This window comes from Cottoperca gobio, chromosome 16, assembly GCF_900634415.1.
Source record: "Cottoperca gobio chromosome 16, fCotGob3.1, whole genome shotgun sequence".
Classification (NCBI taxonomy): Eukaryota; Metazoa; Chordata; class Actinopteri; order Perciformes; family Bovichtidae; genus Cottoperca; species Cottoperca gobio.
In genome coordinates this window covers 15,572,358-15,589,447 of record NC_041370.1, presented here as the reverse complement: position 1 = coordinate 15,589,447, position 17,090 = coordinate 15,572,358, and the positions used below count along the sequence as shown (strand labels likewise).

Here is a 17,090-nt window from a genome sequence, read left to right as displayed (position 1 = left end):
AATCATAGTCAGCAAACACATTAGGTGTTAATATGTTAGGCTGTGTGAAAGTTGTAATGAGCGGTATAAATTGGAAAAAGTTGAAAAAACAAATGTATCCAAAACCAAATGTTTTACAGAATGCAAAACTCATTCTGTTTAATAAAACAAATGCATCCTGTTAGTGTACATTTTTTATTCCATGTTGCCTAATGAAAGGTTTTAGGGTAGGGCTACTATACAATGGAATGCAGCAAATTCAAACAAGTTGTTTGCTTGGCCACACCTTCACATAATGAAGAAAGTTTTGAAAAATCATGTAAACTACATTCGTTATGTTTTAGACACATAATTCAATTCAAGGTGAAACTCTAAAATAAACCTTAAGTTAATAACTATTTATGTTGAAGTGCTCCGTCAGGTTTTATATATTTAAAAGAAAATGGGAATAAAGGCATATTCTACAGTTTGGAGATTAAACAACAAAATTTAAAATATTTTTTTATCTCGTGAAAATCATTTTAAGCGTTTAAAAAAGTTGTTTCCTTGTGGATTTGCGCTCATTTCTGCTGGTTTTCTTTGTATGGACTGAGAACAAAGGAGCCTTTACTGTAACAAAGAAGCTGCAGCGACTTATACCTGTTGCTCTGTTTCCAATACACTCTAACAAGTTGCTTGGTGGTTTTTAAAACATTCATATTTAATATTCATTTTTTTGCCTCCAAACATTATTCCTTATTCGTGCAACAAGTGGAATTCTGTGTCACAGTTTCGTTTCTTAGAGACTTTACACCTGATTGCATTGTTCTGAATTCCCTCAGTGCACTGGCAACTTCGCAAGACTCCGACCACCACTGCCATAAAACTACTGCACGAGGTGAAAACTATTTACAAACTATTTGTCAACTAATACTTGTCACTTTGTCTTTTTTTCCAGTGTGCGTAAAAGTTCCTTTTCTCCGCAAACCTCTGACAGGCAGTTGCTTTGTCTTGTGCGTCGCAACATCCCCAAGAGACAAAAATACGGCAGCAGCACAAACTCTACTAAGGCTCACTGACATTTAATTTTAAGTATCATATGTTGAGTATTATTAAGCGATATAAAGATGCGTGCCTGAGCATCCCCTCAAGTTCTCTCCTCAAAGCGCCCTGCATCAGACAAAGGAAAAGGGGACCGCTCCTCTCGCTCTCTCTCTCTCCGCTGCCTCTCATTCTCTATGTCTCTCTCCCTCTCTCTCTCCTGCTTTGTGCTCAAGTTTGAGCGCTGACGCACCAACTACAGCAGCAACTTTTAACTGAAAATTAAATTCGAAAATCACGCCGGGGGTGCAAGTAAAGATAGAAGACAACTCACCTGGGGGTGTTTAGCTCTTTGCGCGTCGCCGTGCGTCGTGGAAAAAGTTTGAGAGGGCACATCTAGCTTTGTGTTGTGGAGTCCCCCTTTGTCTACACGTGTGATAGATGGATGGGGCTCCTTTTGGCCGCGCCTAGTTCATTTCGCTCTCTAAAGAGTCCCGCCCTCTCAAAGTCAAACAACTATGCACACAACAGTACAGACGGACTGTGGATGTGTCTGATTACTAACAGGGAGCACGGTGGAATGGTTTGGTTTCAAATTAGATTTATTTATTTATTTGTATACACTCACTAACTTCATTTGATCAGTTTACTTAGTTTTCCCCAGTCAAATAACTAATCAGTCTCTCTATCTGTTATGACATATTCATTTATCTTAATTTCATTCATTATTTTAACATTGTGTTACTCACCTCAAAGCATCTTACATGTTTCCCTCTTTGATAACTCTCTCTCTCTCTCTCTCTCTCTCTCTCTCTCTCTCTCTCTCTCTCTCTCTCTCTCTCTCTCTCTCTCTCTCTCTCTCTCTCTCTCTCTCTCTCTCTCTCTTCTCTTATTCAAGAGCCCACTAAGAGTAACAAAGCTGTCACACTCTCTGCTTCATAAGTTCTTCCCTTTCTCGCCTTTTTTTCTCAATGTCAAGTGTGCAAATAGCACTGCTGCAGCTCACAAAAACTTTCCTGGATTCACCGCTTGGAGACTACCATTGTGTCTGGACAGCAGCAGCAGCAGCAGCAGCAGCAGCAGCAGCAGCAGCAGCAGCAGCAGCAGCAGCAGCAGCAGTAGCAGCAGCAGGGGAACAAAGGAAGAGACAAAAGAAAAACATGTCTCTTTGTTTTGTAATGCACAGAGTGGCAGTAAATATAAACAATAGCAACACTGCTACAAGGTGAAACCTCTTAAACTGAAAAGCATCATCTGGAGGCCTGTGAGGTTTAGAAAAGTTGTCTCATTCATCTTGTTGATTCTCAGCTTCTACCTTTTGATGTGTTTACATGTTACAGGTATATTTCTATCATTATTTAATGACTTAATTGTACTCCGTTCATTTAATTATATATAACTAGATTAATTGTTTAAACGCACATACATGCACATGTGGTATTTATATAAGCTAGACTTGCAATATGACTCGGTTTTAATTATCAGTCCAGTTTATTATAAACACATGCAGCTTATTACAAACATAAACCTAATTGTTTTCTAAGATTTGGTTAAACTGAGGACAATAAGTAAGAATATTTAGGTTTGTGTATCAAAAAGTGAGACAGAATACCTGTCAGAGTTCTTTACACAGGTGGTCAAACTACATTCAAATGCATCAGTGTGTGTGTGTGTGTGTGTGTGTGTGTGTTGTTTTTTTAGACATAGCACTGATTTAGCAAGACCATTTACAGGTATATAGTAACACAACGTGGTAAAGGAGGGTGTTTGAGCCAGTGGTGGCATTTTTCCTCTGTGTGTGTGTGTGTGTGTGTGTGTGTGTGTGTGTGTGTGTGTGTGTGTGCGTGTGCGTGTGTGTGTGTGTGCGTGTGCGTGTGTGTGTGTGTGTGTGTTGGGAGGGGATGCAGGGGAGGGAAGTATAGTAGACAACAGAGACAAGCAGAGGCAGAGAGTCAGTCGTGACTGTGCCTCCCCCAGTTGAGAGGCTTCATCTTTGTCCTGATTGTAATATTTTCATGCCCCAGAGAAAGACATCTACCAGACCAGATAACAGACATGCATATGCAGATGCAGATACAGTGTCACGTTAGCAGGCAGAAAAATATGAGGCTGCATCATGTACATCCTGTGTGTCTGCTGCTACACACAGGTAGGTCTTCCGCCTCTTGGCAGACACACAGGAAGTATCACTCTCACCCACAACTACCTGGGTCCTGAAAACAAACCAGACAATCAGGAATGTGTCTGTGAGTTGCAGTTTGCATGATGTTTATGTTTGCGTGAATGGAAGCCTAAAGGAGCATCTCAGAAACACAGACAAAGTAAGTCAGGTAGAGATTAGAAGAAGTAGAAGTAAATATATAACAGACACTAACGCTGTGTCCTTCATTCATAGACAGATAGAAATAAATAATGAAAAAGGTGTTGCTACTGCCGTGTGAATTGAAAACAACAGTGGTGTAAGTAAAAAAAAAAGACAGAAAATAAGTTTTCAAAAATGCATAAAACAGAGAGAGGGGAGAAGTAGTCATACCCCCACTATCAACACCACCATCACTACACCATCCACCCCCTCTGGGCTGAGCGTATACATATACAGACAGGCAGACATAGAGATATAGTCATGCCTCTCTTCCCTCCCCCCCCTTCCAGCAGAGCTCTTATCCTCCCCGCTGTGGTTGGTTTTACTGGGCCGCTGACTCCAGCAGTCAGCCCGCTCTGCTCGGCCCTGGCTGCTGCCTGCATATCTCCCACTGCGGAGTCAGCTGAGCCAGGCATGAGACTGCACACTGAACAGGCTACATACAGTACAGCTTAAAGCTCCTTAACACACACACACAAAAGTGCTGGAGCTGTTAGTAAAATTTGCAAGATTAAACTACCACAGATTAAGTAAAATACACTACTGGCTAATACAAAGTGCATACATCTGCCAGTTAAAAAGAACACAGTGTTTGCATTCTGTGTAAAGTCAGTAGACAGTAGACACACAGCTAATTAAGCTTGGATAAAATGCATATAATATCTGCATTTTGGTATAATGCTACAAGGTCTTGGTTATAGCAGCTTCATAAAATCACTTATGGATTAATGCACTAGTGCACACTCACTGTATTGCCTCTTCAACTGTAAGCATAGCAATGAATGTTGAATGTACTGTACAAAAAACAGTTGCATGTGTTGTCTGGTTTGCATCTTGTACTTATCTCTTCTACTGTTGTCCTATTAATGGGAATTTATGTTGAAGATATACAGGTTGTGCAAGTCCAAAAAACTTCTGCAGGAGCTGGAGCAACAATCAAAGTGAAGCAAAATGCCTGAGGAAGACCTCTGTTAGATGGAAACGTTGCACAATTCAAATGTCTGATCTTTTATCTCATTCTTACCTCATAACTCATGACACCAATATCAATTCCTGTATATAATATTGTATATGGTGGATAAAGTGAACATGATTTTGATGGCATAATTTTTATGAAATACATACTGAACATCTTGTTAATTACCCACTTATTACATACAGGCAATTAAACTAATTTGACATGCACAAGAGTGCTTATTGGCATTGGCTACATACCGTACAGTGTACGACATGTTTGACAGATAATGAATTGCATGAGCTGGCTTGCTACATAGCCTACGTTTTGCATCTAATTTCAACATTACTAAATGCATAGCTCTATGAACTAAATCAACCATTGGTGTTGGTACCGTACATAATGGCTCCTCACAGTAGAAGCTATGGCACCTGTAATTTCATACAACCAATTAAGCAGTTATGCAATAGAATAGTGCTAAAATATTGCTTCAAGGAAGTCGAACACAATAAATACATACTGCAACGTTCATACTGCACGGTGAAGATTCCTTGATGTAATATTGTTACACAGTTTGCTGTTTTATACTACTGACAAAAGACATTTTTAAATAAGACATGTTTGTTAATGTGTGAGGTAGACATACACTATCTGCTCTTACTGCAGGGATAGTCGTGTCATGGGGTTCAATTGTATGCATAGAATTCCAACCACATGCACACAAACACACACATACCGTAGAGAGACAGACATGCTTGTCAGTTATGCTGGAGGGCCCTTGGCTGACTGCTGCTAAACCAGCCCTTCCCCCACGATAAGGGTATGTCTGGGAGAGGGGGAGGGGGAATCATGACTGTCTGAACACCAGACAGCCAGCATACAGCAGCACAACAGGCTAGAATAAAATAGAATCAGTTTGCCCGGGATGTAGCACAAGATTTACCTTTTGAAGCGATAATTGTGTATTCTCCAATAAACAGCCTTTATTACAGCCATTCCTTATCATTCAGCCAATTAAAGTGACCCTAGAATGTGTTTCAGCTTTGATTCATGATGTAAAGGAGCGAGATTTTATTCTTCAGAAGGAATACATTTTAGGCAATTAGACAAACCTAAGCAGGCAGCATAATTGGCTAGTCAAGAAGCACATTAGTAATGAAACAGTGCTGTTAGTCAGGAGAAGGTGAAAACTGCTCACCTTGGTCACATTATGGTGTGTTTAATGTGGCCTCTAGGTAAATGGATACACTACCTGTACAAGGTACATATGTGTTCATAGTAGCTCTCTGTGAAGCTTCATCTGGTCAGCACAGTTTAGCATTTCAAGGTGGGTTCTTGGCTTGAGAGGAGTCTATGAGTATTGACTTTTCACGGGATGATGTGATGAAGGATGCATCCATTTATATCAGCAGGCATTCTCTAATGCATCATCTTTTTTAACAGTGATTGTTTTTAGTTCTGTCCATGCATCCATTGTTATTCATTCATTAATTGTGTTTTACACTTGTAACAATTCATGTGAATCTTTCAATTGGTAATTTATTGGGATTTGTGACACATCTTCAAATCAAAAGATAAGCTAAGGTACAGGTTAATCAATGTGCTTCAGTTTTGTTGGGATTACAATTTGTGTGTTGACTTCTTTCTAAGCTATGTCATGTCATATGGTCATATAATCAACACTATGGGACATCCGGGTCTCAGATCAACACTCCCCTACTAAGATATAGTTTGAATGCATGATGTAGACTTAAGCCTTATGGGGACTTAACATGAAAACCTATCAAATATGTGTCACGACAGGGTTAAAATAATCTTATTGATTTGCTCTGTCTGAGTCTGTATAAATGCATCTATTTCTTGGCTCCAGTGTGCTTGCTGTAAGCTTCCCAAAGGCTTTACAGAATCAAGACCATGCATCGTAAGTCTGTAGAGAGGGGAGTCTGATATAAAACTCTCAAAATCAGTCATGCCTACTGTAGTGTAACTGGGAATAAAAGTGTGCTTTTTCATAGCTCAGTGAAGAGCTTTCCAAAAGCTTGGTGGACCATCTGTAGGCCATTTACACTCTGAAAACAGTGTTAAGGAAGTGCAGACAGGGACAATACTCACTTAATGTTAAACTTTTTCATAGATGTTCAGGAGATGTTTGCAAAACAATATTTTTACTTGTGAATTACTAAACGAATGAGTTATAGAAAATATGGCCTTTCATTTCACGCTGTCATGCCCACAATCATCTGTGCTTCCCTCAAAAGAAGTAGGTGGTTATTGGTTATGATGCAGTATGTTATCACACCATTAAAGTGGCTTTAAATTTGGAAATCAATCCATATAGTAAAAGGTTAAATGAGTAGTGATAAGTGATAAGCTTGTGATGGACCTGTGTGTTCTTGCTTTGAATTCTTACTCACATTGTATATCTTTTTGGAAAGCATTTTCAAAAGATTAATGGCGTGCTAATCAATGCAGAAAGTTGTTAATGATAATCAGGATTAGCTTTTCTCCAATCTTTATGGAATCTGTGTATACAAACGTGTCACTTTCTGCCTGCTGTTGAGAGTCAAAGAGAGAAATAAAGTTCAAGAATGAAGAAAAGAGTTGTTGAGTTTCAGTTCCAGCTGATATTTATTTCCTTCCTTGAAAAAGTTCTGTACACAAGTTTATATCAACAATCTGACAGGCAGTGAATGGACACAATTTAGCTGGCATGAGTTCCCCCCCCTCTCTCTGAGTCACAAAAAAAGGGTGGTTCCTTTGATTATGGCATGATTAGAGACAATAAATGATAATTCTACACAGCATATTGCACAGGATGGATGAAAAATAAAGTCATATATTTAAAAATGCTTTCATATATATATAAAAAAGAGTCCTGAACTGACCACCTTAAATGAAAGTAAGGATGTGTAAAAGATAGCAGTTCTAGACAGTGCCTGTCTTCGATAGCAACAACGTACATAAACACACAATCTTTTTGCTTTATGATACAGTCAAATATACAAAGATCGAGTTCACGTTTCATCGTTTTTCCTCATTTTTTCATTTTTTCTGAAAAACACAACAGCTAGTAACCTGAATCTGAAATACAAATGCTATTCACCATGCCATAAAGATACTAAAACAATTATTAGCTAATAGTTAGCTGAGAAGTAGAAAAGATTATATATTCAAATACAATGAGAAACGCAGTACAAGTAGGTGTTGCGGAACTCAAGTCAGAAATTTGAATATGCTTGATGTCATCATCCTTGTTGTTTGCTTGCTGTTTTAAAAGCCTATTCAATCCAGAGGTTGATTGGCAAATGTGACATCAATTAATGAAAACATCAAGAAATAAGTCAAATTTAAAGCTACAATCTCCTCATTTGTTGTCATAGGCAAGATATCTGACGGGAAATGCAAAAAAAAACAAGTGGCTGCTTAAGATATTGATGCTGTTAAACCCACATGGTCCACAGGAATAGCCTTTAGAAATAATGCATTCCTGTGTCTTTAAGGAGCCTGCAGACTGGCACTGTAAACGTAGAAGGTAGGCAGATACAAAGGCTGGTGCTGCTTTCATGTGCTGTAGGAAAAATCGGAATTGCATCCTTATAACTGTAGTTAAGTATATTGGGTCTGTACTGACAATACAGGATGTTCGGGGATTGGACATCAAATAAGTCTTGTCAGTATCTGCTGGTAAAACTCAAAGAAAGTTTGCCAAATTTGTGAATTAAAACACGAATTACACATCTAATTCTTATTATGCCATCTGGTCAGGTCACTTACGTAAAAAATACCTTGGTGCCTTAAATTTCTCAAATTAAACTACAGGCACCACAGTGATAGAAGGTCTATTTTGCTGGCTGTCCTTACAAAAGCATTTGAACTGGCGACAGACGGTCATAAGTACGAGTTTACCATGAGCACATGAAGGCAGCAAGAAAACCAGCCTGCCGGGGTATTAAAAATTAGGAAATCCAATACAGCTGTATTAGTAGGCTACACACACAGATTGTTGACTCCCCCATTTTCTATATAGATTTGTACAAAAATACACTGAGAAAATAATCAAACTGTTTCCTCTCTTTTAAGTGTCCAAAAAGTGTGTACATTTAAATATAAAATGAAATCAAAAGTTGTGTTTTTTAAAACTCTAGCCCTTCGCCTGAGAAGGAAATGTGACAGACACAGACATTTTGACAAACAACCGTGTAAGAAAAAAACAGGACTAGATCATGTAAACAAGAAATCAAATAAAAAATGATCAAGTCGAAAATGCTTGGCCCAGTATATAAATACAACATCCCATATAAAATGGCATCTGAATACATGTACAAAACAAAGCTCAGAGGATGAAAAAAAAATCGGTGAGGATTTCTCTATAGCTATCATCTGAAATTAAAGAATTTTGGTCCTGAATCGTAGAGAACACGTGTATAAAGTTCAGCACAGATTTGAAGTTGCGTTTGAATCCTGAAGGTTGAAAAATTACAACAGCTGGTGATTATTTCAATGTCCTTTTTTTAAAGAGAAGAACCGAAAGCGAGCGCCACCTATCCATTTAAATAACCCTAATACTAGTTTTTAAACTGCTCGACAGTCCCACAGAAAATCTCAGCACAAGATAGGAACAAAGTAGGCTATCATGCTTAACATGTTTTTTTGCAGTTTGAGAAAATATTCGACTTTTAAAAAACATCAACCCACCTCGGTTTCATTAAAAATCCCTCTCGGTGACACACCACAATAAAAATGTCGCACGACAGTCCTATTTATGTACCTTTTTAGTGGTGAAGTTCACTTGGCGATTGGTAAAAAGTTGTGAAATGTCCCTTTTTTTTTATCAGCAACAACATTGATTAAGTGAACGGCGGACCGCATAGCGTGCAAATCAATCACAGTTAAAGTTGTTCAGTTCAAAAACAGTTCAGGTTTCACTGTCAGGAAACACTGCCAGTCTCTCATTTTCTCTCCTTCTCGTGTTTGCACTCCACTTTTGTGGTTGAACCAAAGTCCCCAGTCCACGCATCCAAAGAAAAGTTCAAAAAGCAAGTTCTTCGCTTTAAAGTTGAGCTTTCCAAGGATTTGCAGCTCTTGCCTACACGGACGAGAAGGGACGGGGGCTAGTTTCAGCGGGTTTTTTACTAGTCTGGTGTAGTTATAACACAAACTATTACACCCACTGTACCAGGAACTCCTGTTTCTGGTCATATTTGAGCTCGCAGGACATTACCTGTACCTTTAGTACGTGAACACCAGGTTGGAGATGGTGGACTCCAGCCAGTCCCCGGAGATCATTTCGCTAACTTCGGGCGTGCAGTAGTCGGGGAACTCGAAGTGGGAGCCCCCGGAGCCGGACTCAAAGTTCAAATCTAAGTCCCTGTCTAGCACCGAGGAGCCAAAGCTCCCCATCGACATGCTATCAAAGCTGGGGCTCGGGTTAATGTCGAGCAAGTCGTCTTCAAACTCTTCATCCTCCGAGGAAGAGGAGGAGGACGAGTGGGACGAGGCGGAGGAATGAGAGCCGGAGGGAGTCGGTGAGGAATCCCGCCGACTGCTGTATGTGTGCCCGCCGTTGCGCTCCGAAGACCCGCCCAGGCTGCCGCTGCTGCCGGGGGAGTGTGCTTCCTCTCTGCCGCTGACCGCGTCCTCGTACAGGCTGAGTGGGTCGCTGGAGTCCGCCGAGCTGCTTAGCGTCGGGCTGGCCGGGACCACAACGGAGGACGCGGGGCTGACGCTCAAGTTGGCCCCGCTGCTGCCGAAGACGTACACCCGCTTGGGCTTCTTGGCATCCGGTATCTGTTTTGCTGCTGAGGAGACAGATTTCGACTTGTAGAGAGAGTTGTGATGGTGCTCTGATGTGTGCTCAGAGGCAAACGGTGATGCTTTGGTGCTACTGCTGCTGCTCCCGAAAAGTGATTTGTGGGGTCTGCTGCTGCTGGGTGATTTGGATCCATTCTTCCTGGAAGATGAGGATGTCTTAGTGCTGGTGTTGTTAGAGCTACTGTTGAGTTTATCTGCCTTGTCTCCGTTACTGCCAGGCTTGGAGGCGCTTGCCTTGACCTTCTTCCTCGGCCGGTACTTGTAGTCGGGATAGTCCGCCATGTGCTTGAGCCTGAGCCGCTCCGCCTCTCTGATGAAGGGGATCTTGTCGCTGTCTCTGAGCATCTTCCACCGCTTCCCCAGCCTCTTGGAGATCTCAGCGTTGTGCATGTCCGGGGACTGCTCCATGATCTTCCTCCTCTCTATCTGTGACCACACCATAAACGCATTCATGGGTCTCTTGATGTGGCCGCTGGGAGTTTTACACCATGCCGGGTTCTCTCCCAGCTTGTCCCCTGCGGTCGAAGAAGCCGTGGAGCACGGGGAGAGTGGCGAGGCGGCCGGGTCCAGATCCATGCACGCCCCGGAATCGGAGCTCGAATCTCCGGCGAAAAAGGAGAGCGCCTCAGCGGTGCTCTCCGTGTGGCTCATTTTCTGCACCATGCTGCCCAGCTATACACACAGAGGGAGAGCGGTGTACTTGCTCTTTCTCTCTCCCTCTCTCCTTGGTCCTCAGATTCACTTTATAGCAAACTCAGCTCTTTTCTCCCCCTCTTCACAGTTTGAGCTGAGTAAAAAACGCGCACAAGAAATAATTCACTCCTGAGATGTACTGTAAACTCGATAACAGTTCAGTCCAGTGTAGCCTTAAAAATGCTAGATGTGTAAAAAAAAGTTTAACTTCCAGGTTCTGTAGGTGTTTAAACAACACGGACAGTATAGCCCACTCTCCACTGAGTACCCTGTTATCTGTCCCTCTCAGTCTCTGCCTTCTGTGTTATAAAAGCAGTTCAGCCGTGTGGTGACTGAACATAGTCTATGCAGCTGCAGAGCGCAGACTGAGTGCCACGCTGAGCGCCCGGGCACTTACAAAGGGCTCCGAAGTACAGTGTGTAAAGTAAGTGCTTTTCTCTGCATCAGCTCTGTCTCCTCTCCTAGAAACAAAAGCCATGCATGCTGGGGAGGAAAAAAAGAAGCCTAGAGTTACACTGTCCGCCTTCCATCTGCAGACCTGCAGTCGAGTTTCATGCAGCCCTCCAGTCCCGGCCCCCCTTGCTTGTATTTATCCCTTCCCGGAGATACAACGGCGATAAAAATCCACCAATCCGACGCTGTCACTACCCTGCCTCTGTGCCAAACTCACGCCCACCTCGGCGCTGATTGGACCAAAATGGAATCTAATAATAATCAGCGCGTGCAATGAGGAGCCTCGTGTCTGACCTCATTCCAGAATACAACAAGAAACTTCAATTTTTTTAAAGAGACACTGGCTTATGTTATGGAACCCCCCTTTTTACTCTCTCACCACCAGCCCATGTGTGTATCATTAACATATAGCTATATGGGAAGCTAAGTATACTTTACCATATGGAAACTTTAACACTGAGCACAGTGTGTACCACTGTGTTGCCTGGGTAATATCAAATTGAATAAAATACACCCTGTAAAATGTATTACATTTTCTGTGTTGGTGTTATGAATGGTGCGCACCCATAACACCGAACAGATCTGTAGCCAGAGCACTTTGGCAGCGCAATGCAGGTGATGTAGTTATGCATTACCTAATGTTTACAGTATGTCCAAGATGTTGTGGAGAGTAAAACCTTAAAGGTCCACCTTTTAAGACACACTAGTGTGTTTATCTGATGTACTTTGTATGTTAAAAAGTGATCACTTATGGGAAAGAGGTGACTTTTACTACTTGATATTATTGCTATTATTTTTTTAATTGCTGGTTGTTTGCCTACAGGTGGTCGCTGACCGAGGTCTTGCATTACCGACACGTTGTTAAACAAGACCATGTTCAACAGTTGAGCCTCTCTTCACAAACAGGGAAAGGTCTCTTGGACACATGATGATCGTTAAGCTGGTGTGAGAAAAGACTTCAAGTCAAGCTGTATATGCTCTGCGCCTTCCACCTCTCTCTCTCTCTCTCTCTCTCTCTCTCTCTCTCTCTCTCTCTCTCTCTCTCTCTCTCTCCACGAGGCGGGGTTGGGCGGTCCTTTGTCACATAACACACATCGAACCAACCCTGTCCAGCCCTCCAGACAGAGGAAAAGAGAGGGAGGCGAAGTAGCAGGCGGCGGTGTGTGCAAACTGCCTGTGCGAGCACACACATCCGCACACCTCTAACTGACATCGAGTGCAGTTTTCCGTGGAATGACACACAAACAAGAAAGGGTGACAAAAACAATGCACGGCACTGAGCTTTTGCGCACACGTTATCCATTTTACGCACGGAGGAAATATTATCAAATGTACTACAAAACAAGATATAAGTTTTGTATAGTAATGAATGATAGCTCAAATTAACCATGTGCTGTTATACTTATGAAACATTGCTTGTTTTTTATTTGTTTTCTGTAACATAGGCACATGTACAATCAACACTGTTAGCCTTAGATGTCAGCTTTACACTATCTGAGATATCATAATCATTCTCAATACAAATTCTATTTTTCTCCTTTTTGATTTTGGAAATAATAACAACATATATGCATGTACTAAACACAAGTCGTTGCCTCTCTTTGTTTCCTCGGTGCGAATTCAGTGCCAATTACTTCATTATTAAATCAGCAACGAGTCCAAAATAATGAAAGAAAGAATGAGGAGGGAAACAAGCAGACACACAAGAAGGTAAAGGCTCCAGTGCGGTGTTGGATGGTCGCTAGATGGCGTCGCAGAGCCGGAGAGAACTCAGCTGTGTTGCAGAGAATTTAGGGAGGAACAGAGATCAGACAGAGCATCGAGAACATTTACCAGGGGTGAATTACATAATGCCTCTGCGATAGAGAGGCATCCAAGCGACGTTGTTATGCAGTGTGTCTGTTAGCGCAAAAATATGAATGCCATGACTGTGGTGGGGCAGAACTGGCAGTGAAATATAGAAACATTAATTAAAGCACTTTTGAGTTGGTTAAAATCAGCTCAGTTTAAAATGAGTGATTGCTGTAATGATTGTACCTTCCAAGAGAGCATGTGTGAAATACCTTCAAAATATGAAATGAACTGGAAATGGAAATCATGTGTGTGTGTGTGTGTGTGTGTGTGTGTGTGTGTGTGTGTGTGTGTGTGTGTAATAGAGGGAGAGAGAGAGTGGATGAGATGGTCAGATGTTCTGCATCTAAATGGAAGGAGAGTCAGTGGTGACTTGGATCACCACTGGGAAATTAGTATGAAAGTATAGTCACCAATGTTACTGGATGCATTTCACTGGCTACAATTATATTCAATATGGCCTCATATCTGCAGTGCATCCAAGTAAAGCAATGGGTAATTGGGCTCCAATTTGTGTGTTTATGGAGCAGAACTGCAATGGAAATAAGAATGTTAACTCATAAACTCACACTGCTCCTCAATGCCAATTTAATAAGAGACTGAAGGAAAACGTTTTAGCATATAGGTCTATGCTATATAGAAGCGGGTATGCCATGATGGAGCTGGACTTTAAATCAAACAATATGTTTTAAAAGGATACTGTCCACATTTAAAGCAAAAGCATATCAATAAAAATAGGTTTAGGTCAGTATGAACACGCTGTAATTCCGTGATTAAAGTCACTCTAAAATCTTCAGATATAGTGCTTCTTCTTCATACTTCTCTCCTTTAACAAACTCTTAAGAACTCAGTGCACCTGGAGTGACAGCTGGCAGGCACTTTAACACTTTATTCACTACCTTGAGCAGGTGTCCTGTATTCTATTCTATTCTACAACCCAAAGATAAATAAGACCTTTCACCCAGTTTTGGCTTCATAGTTAACTTGAATACACTTTTTTTTAGGCTTCCCATACTTCTCTGCCTCTCTCTCTTTCTGTGTCTGTCTCTCCCTCCCTCTCTCAGTGCACACATTAGTATGCCACACACACACACAGACACACACGCACATGACCTGAAAGGATAAGTAGTGCATTCAAACTTTCCTCTCGCTTTCTCTGTCTCTCTCTTTTACTGCCATTGTTCCAGTGAGGTGCAGCTGCCACGCGAGTTGGAGTGGGTCGCGTGCCAACCCTAATCTCAACAGGTGTTCTTTTGGGTGTCTCTCACTCAACACCACCACCCCCCCCCCACCCTCTTCTCCCTTTCTTTGTCTGTCCTCACTCTCTCTTCTCTCTCTCTCTCTCTCTCTCTCTCTCTCTCTCTCTCTCTCTCTCTCTCTCTCTCTCCACTCTTTCCCCTCCCCCCTGCACTTCACATTACTAACTACTTCTCTTGCTCTCTCCCTCCCAATTTAAAATGTGCTTTATTAGAATGGCCATAATTAAATTCACTTTTGCCAGCATGTTGTACAAGGTTTGCAATGTTAGTATCAAAATGTAAGAACATAAAGGGTTTGCACATTTCAACAAAATAGACTGCACATACTCAGTTACAATACAAGATACAAACAGTAAGTTCAAATGAATCATTAAAAGATAATGAATAAAAAAATATAAATGATAAGATGAGACACATTCTCTTTCCACCAAAATTTGACATTGCCAGTAGAGTAAGTAAGTATGCCTTTCTGTTACACGTTCAACGTCACGGATGCACCGGCCGGCTTAGGAAGCAGGGTTAGTAAACTGAAAATGTTATAGTGGTTACTTCTTTTTTTTATCTGTTCTCTCAGACCAGAGTTGGACAATGGAAAGACTAACAGACGTTTTGATGAGTTTTATTTTGTTTCTGTCGAGTTTGAAAATCACACGATTATCAGTGAATAAAATGACTGTTGTCTGACTGGAGTCTGGTGGCTTTGAGCAGAGCATATTAATGTGTTAAATATGAGTTAGTATTAGTTTGTTTTGTACATTAATAAATTATAATTTGTCCAAATCCCTATTGACTTTATCTATTATATATTCACTTCAACGTGTGTCACATAGCATCGCGCCAGAAAATGGGAGAAAATTAGCGTGTCTACCTGAGTGTCATGTTTCCATCACTGCCAATTGGAGCTGGAGCCGATAAATACCCGTGACTACTGCAGAGTCATTTGTGTCGAGAATGAATGCTGATTGTAACCTTTCGCACTGAAGTCAATGCCAAACGTTAGTTGATGTTAGAGACTTTTTTATCTAATGGAAAAGGGGCTATAGATTAACAGACACATGTAATGGTGGTGGTGAGGGCTACACAAGAGAAGAGATCAAATCAAAAAAGCTCAGTCTAATTTCATGGTTTTCCCTTATGCTGCAACATATTTTGCTTCTTCCATGGCAATGTCCGTTTTCTTTCAAGTAAATATTCAATTTTGTTTTGGTCGGAGAGTGTGTCAAACTCTTGGTATGTGAGTTTTATTTTGGTGAAGAACTTGACTGTCGGTCTTTTTAGTGTAGCCCCCTCTCTCTCTCTCTCTCTCTCTCTCTCTCTCTCTCTCTCTCTCTCTCTCTCTCTCTCTCTCTCTCTCTCTCGCTCTCTCTCTCTCTCCCTCATTTTTGCCTGTACTCTGTTTTCACTCATTTACTCCTCTGTCTCTGCTCTCTGCTTCTTGCTTCAGATTAGCTCAGCTTGTTTTATTGGCATGAATGTTTTAGATTTAGAACAGTGTTGCCAAAGCACCCCCACTTCTCTTTCTTTTCACTCTCCGTCTCCCTCTCAAGATGAATCTGATCTGAGGTCATCTGTTATTCAGAACACTGACACCATATGGTCAGCCACCCACTCAGAGTACATGCAGTCATTTCATGAAAACTTTAAATCTTCCCATATTAAATATTGATGGAGCTGTATATTGACCGGCTGTCACAAACCCTGCTTTGAGTTTAACCTGCTAGAACTTTGAATCATAACTAGCGGAGCCATTACAAAATATGTCGACCTGAACAAGTCAACTTGTGACTGAAGACATTGCTAAAAACAAAGAGTTATATTCAGACATAAGTCAAATAAGAAAGAAAGATATAAAATGCAAGAAAAATAAAGAAAACAACGCAAATTGATGAAAAAACTGCTTTTAAAATATGGTAATATATTAAAAGGGAAATGTTTGCCAATGTAATCGACAGCCTCAACATAAACCAACACATTTCTATAAACAACTATGATTCTGCTCTTCCACATCATGCTGTTCATTACAGCCACAGGTCGACCTCTATTGCAATTAAAAATATGATGCTTCAGGCTTTACCTCGGTGACACCCGTTGAAAAGAAATAGACACATGCAGCGTTTGCCACTGCTAACTCGCTGTTGTGCTATTGAGAGCACAGAGAGCACAGAGAGGAGATTTGTGGGTTGCCATGGTAAGAAGCAAGAAAAGTTTGAATTGTTAAAACTGTTTCCCAAGGAAGTCGACATCTCCTGATTTTTTTCTCAGCATAAACAGGCAGGTTATGTATACCACCAACATACATAGAAACATACCATTTTGATGTGCATTCAAGAAGAAATGTGCTTGATTATTTTTGCAACAGCTTGATGTTGGTCAAGAGTTAATCAGAATAACCGGTGGACCCGGTTTGTATAATCACACTTTGACAAAGTCTTCCACTCAAATGAGAGACTGCAGGTGGACCACATACCTGCCTCCTTCAGTGCCTGTAAAGGGATTTAATCAGTGGATAGAGAAGGCATCTATATATAAAGACTGTGGATTAGAGATGCTGGTGAGAATCTTTACTCTGCCTTAACAGCATGCCTTCCATAATTGAACATTTGAAAAATGGAAGCGGTGTCTTACAAGTTGAAGACAGTATAATAAAATTGAAACAAGAAAAAAAACTAAAGTGGCTCATGTGATTCTTGAGAGGTATATGCGGATG

The 17,090-nt window shown here is 41.1% G+C and overlaps 1 protein-coding gene and 1 long non-coding RNA gene across 3 annotated transcripts in view; both read right to left on the bottom strand.

Annotated features, from left to right (window-relative positions):
- Window positions 1-1,424, bottom strand: part of LOC115021854 (uncharacterized) — a 102,057-nt gene extending 100,633 nt beyond the window's left edge. For both annotated transcript variants that reach the window (XR_003833760.1, XR_003833761.1), the window contains exon 1: window positions 1,334-1,424. This is a non-coding gene — a long non-coding RNA (uncharacterized LOC115021854). The remainder of the gene's footprint in view (window positions 1-1,333) is intronic.
- Window positions 1,425-6,915: 5,491 nt separating this feature from the next.
- sox4b (SRY-box transcription factor 4b) lies at window positions 6,916-11,368 on the bottom strand. The gene has a single exon (XM_029451574.1). The coding sequence runs from the start codon at window positions 10,788-10,790 to the stop codon at window positions 9,546-9,548; it is 1,245 nt and encodes a 414-aa protein (XP_029307434.1). The 5' UTR covers window positions 10,791-11,368; the 3' UTR covers window positions 6,916-9,545.
- Window positions 11,369-17,090: the final 5,722 nt, after the last annotated feature.

Coding starts and splice junctions, on each gene's coding strand:
- sox4b (XM_029451574.1), bottom strand. CDS start 10,790: ATGGTGCAGAAAATGAGCCACACGGAGAGCACCGCTGAGGCGCTCTCC.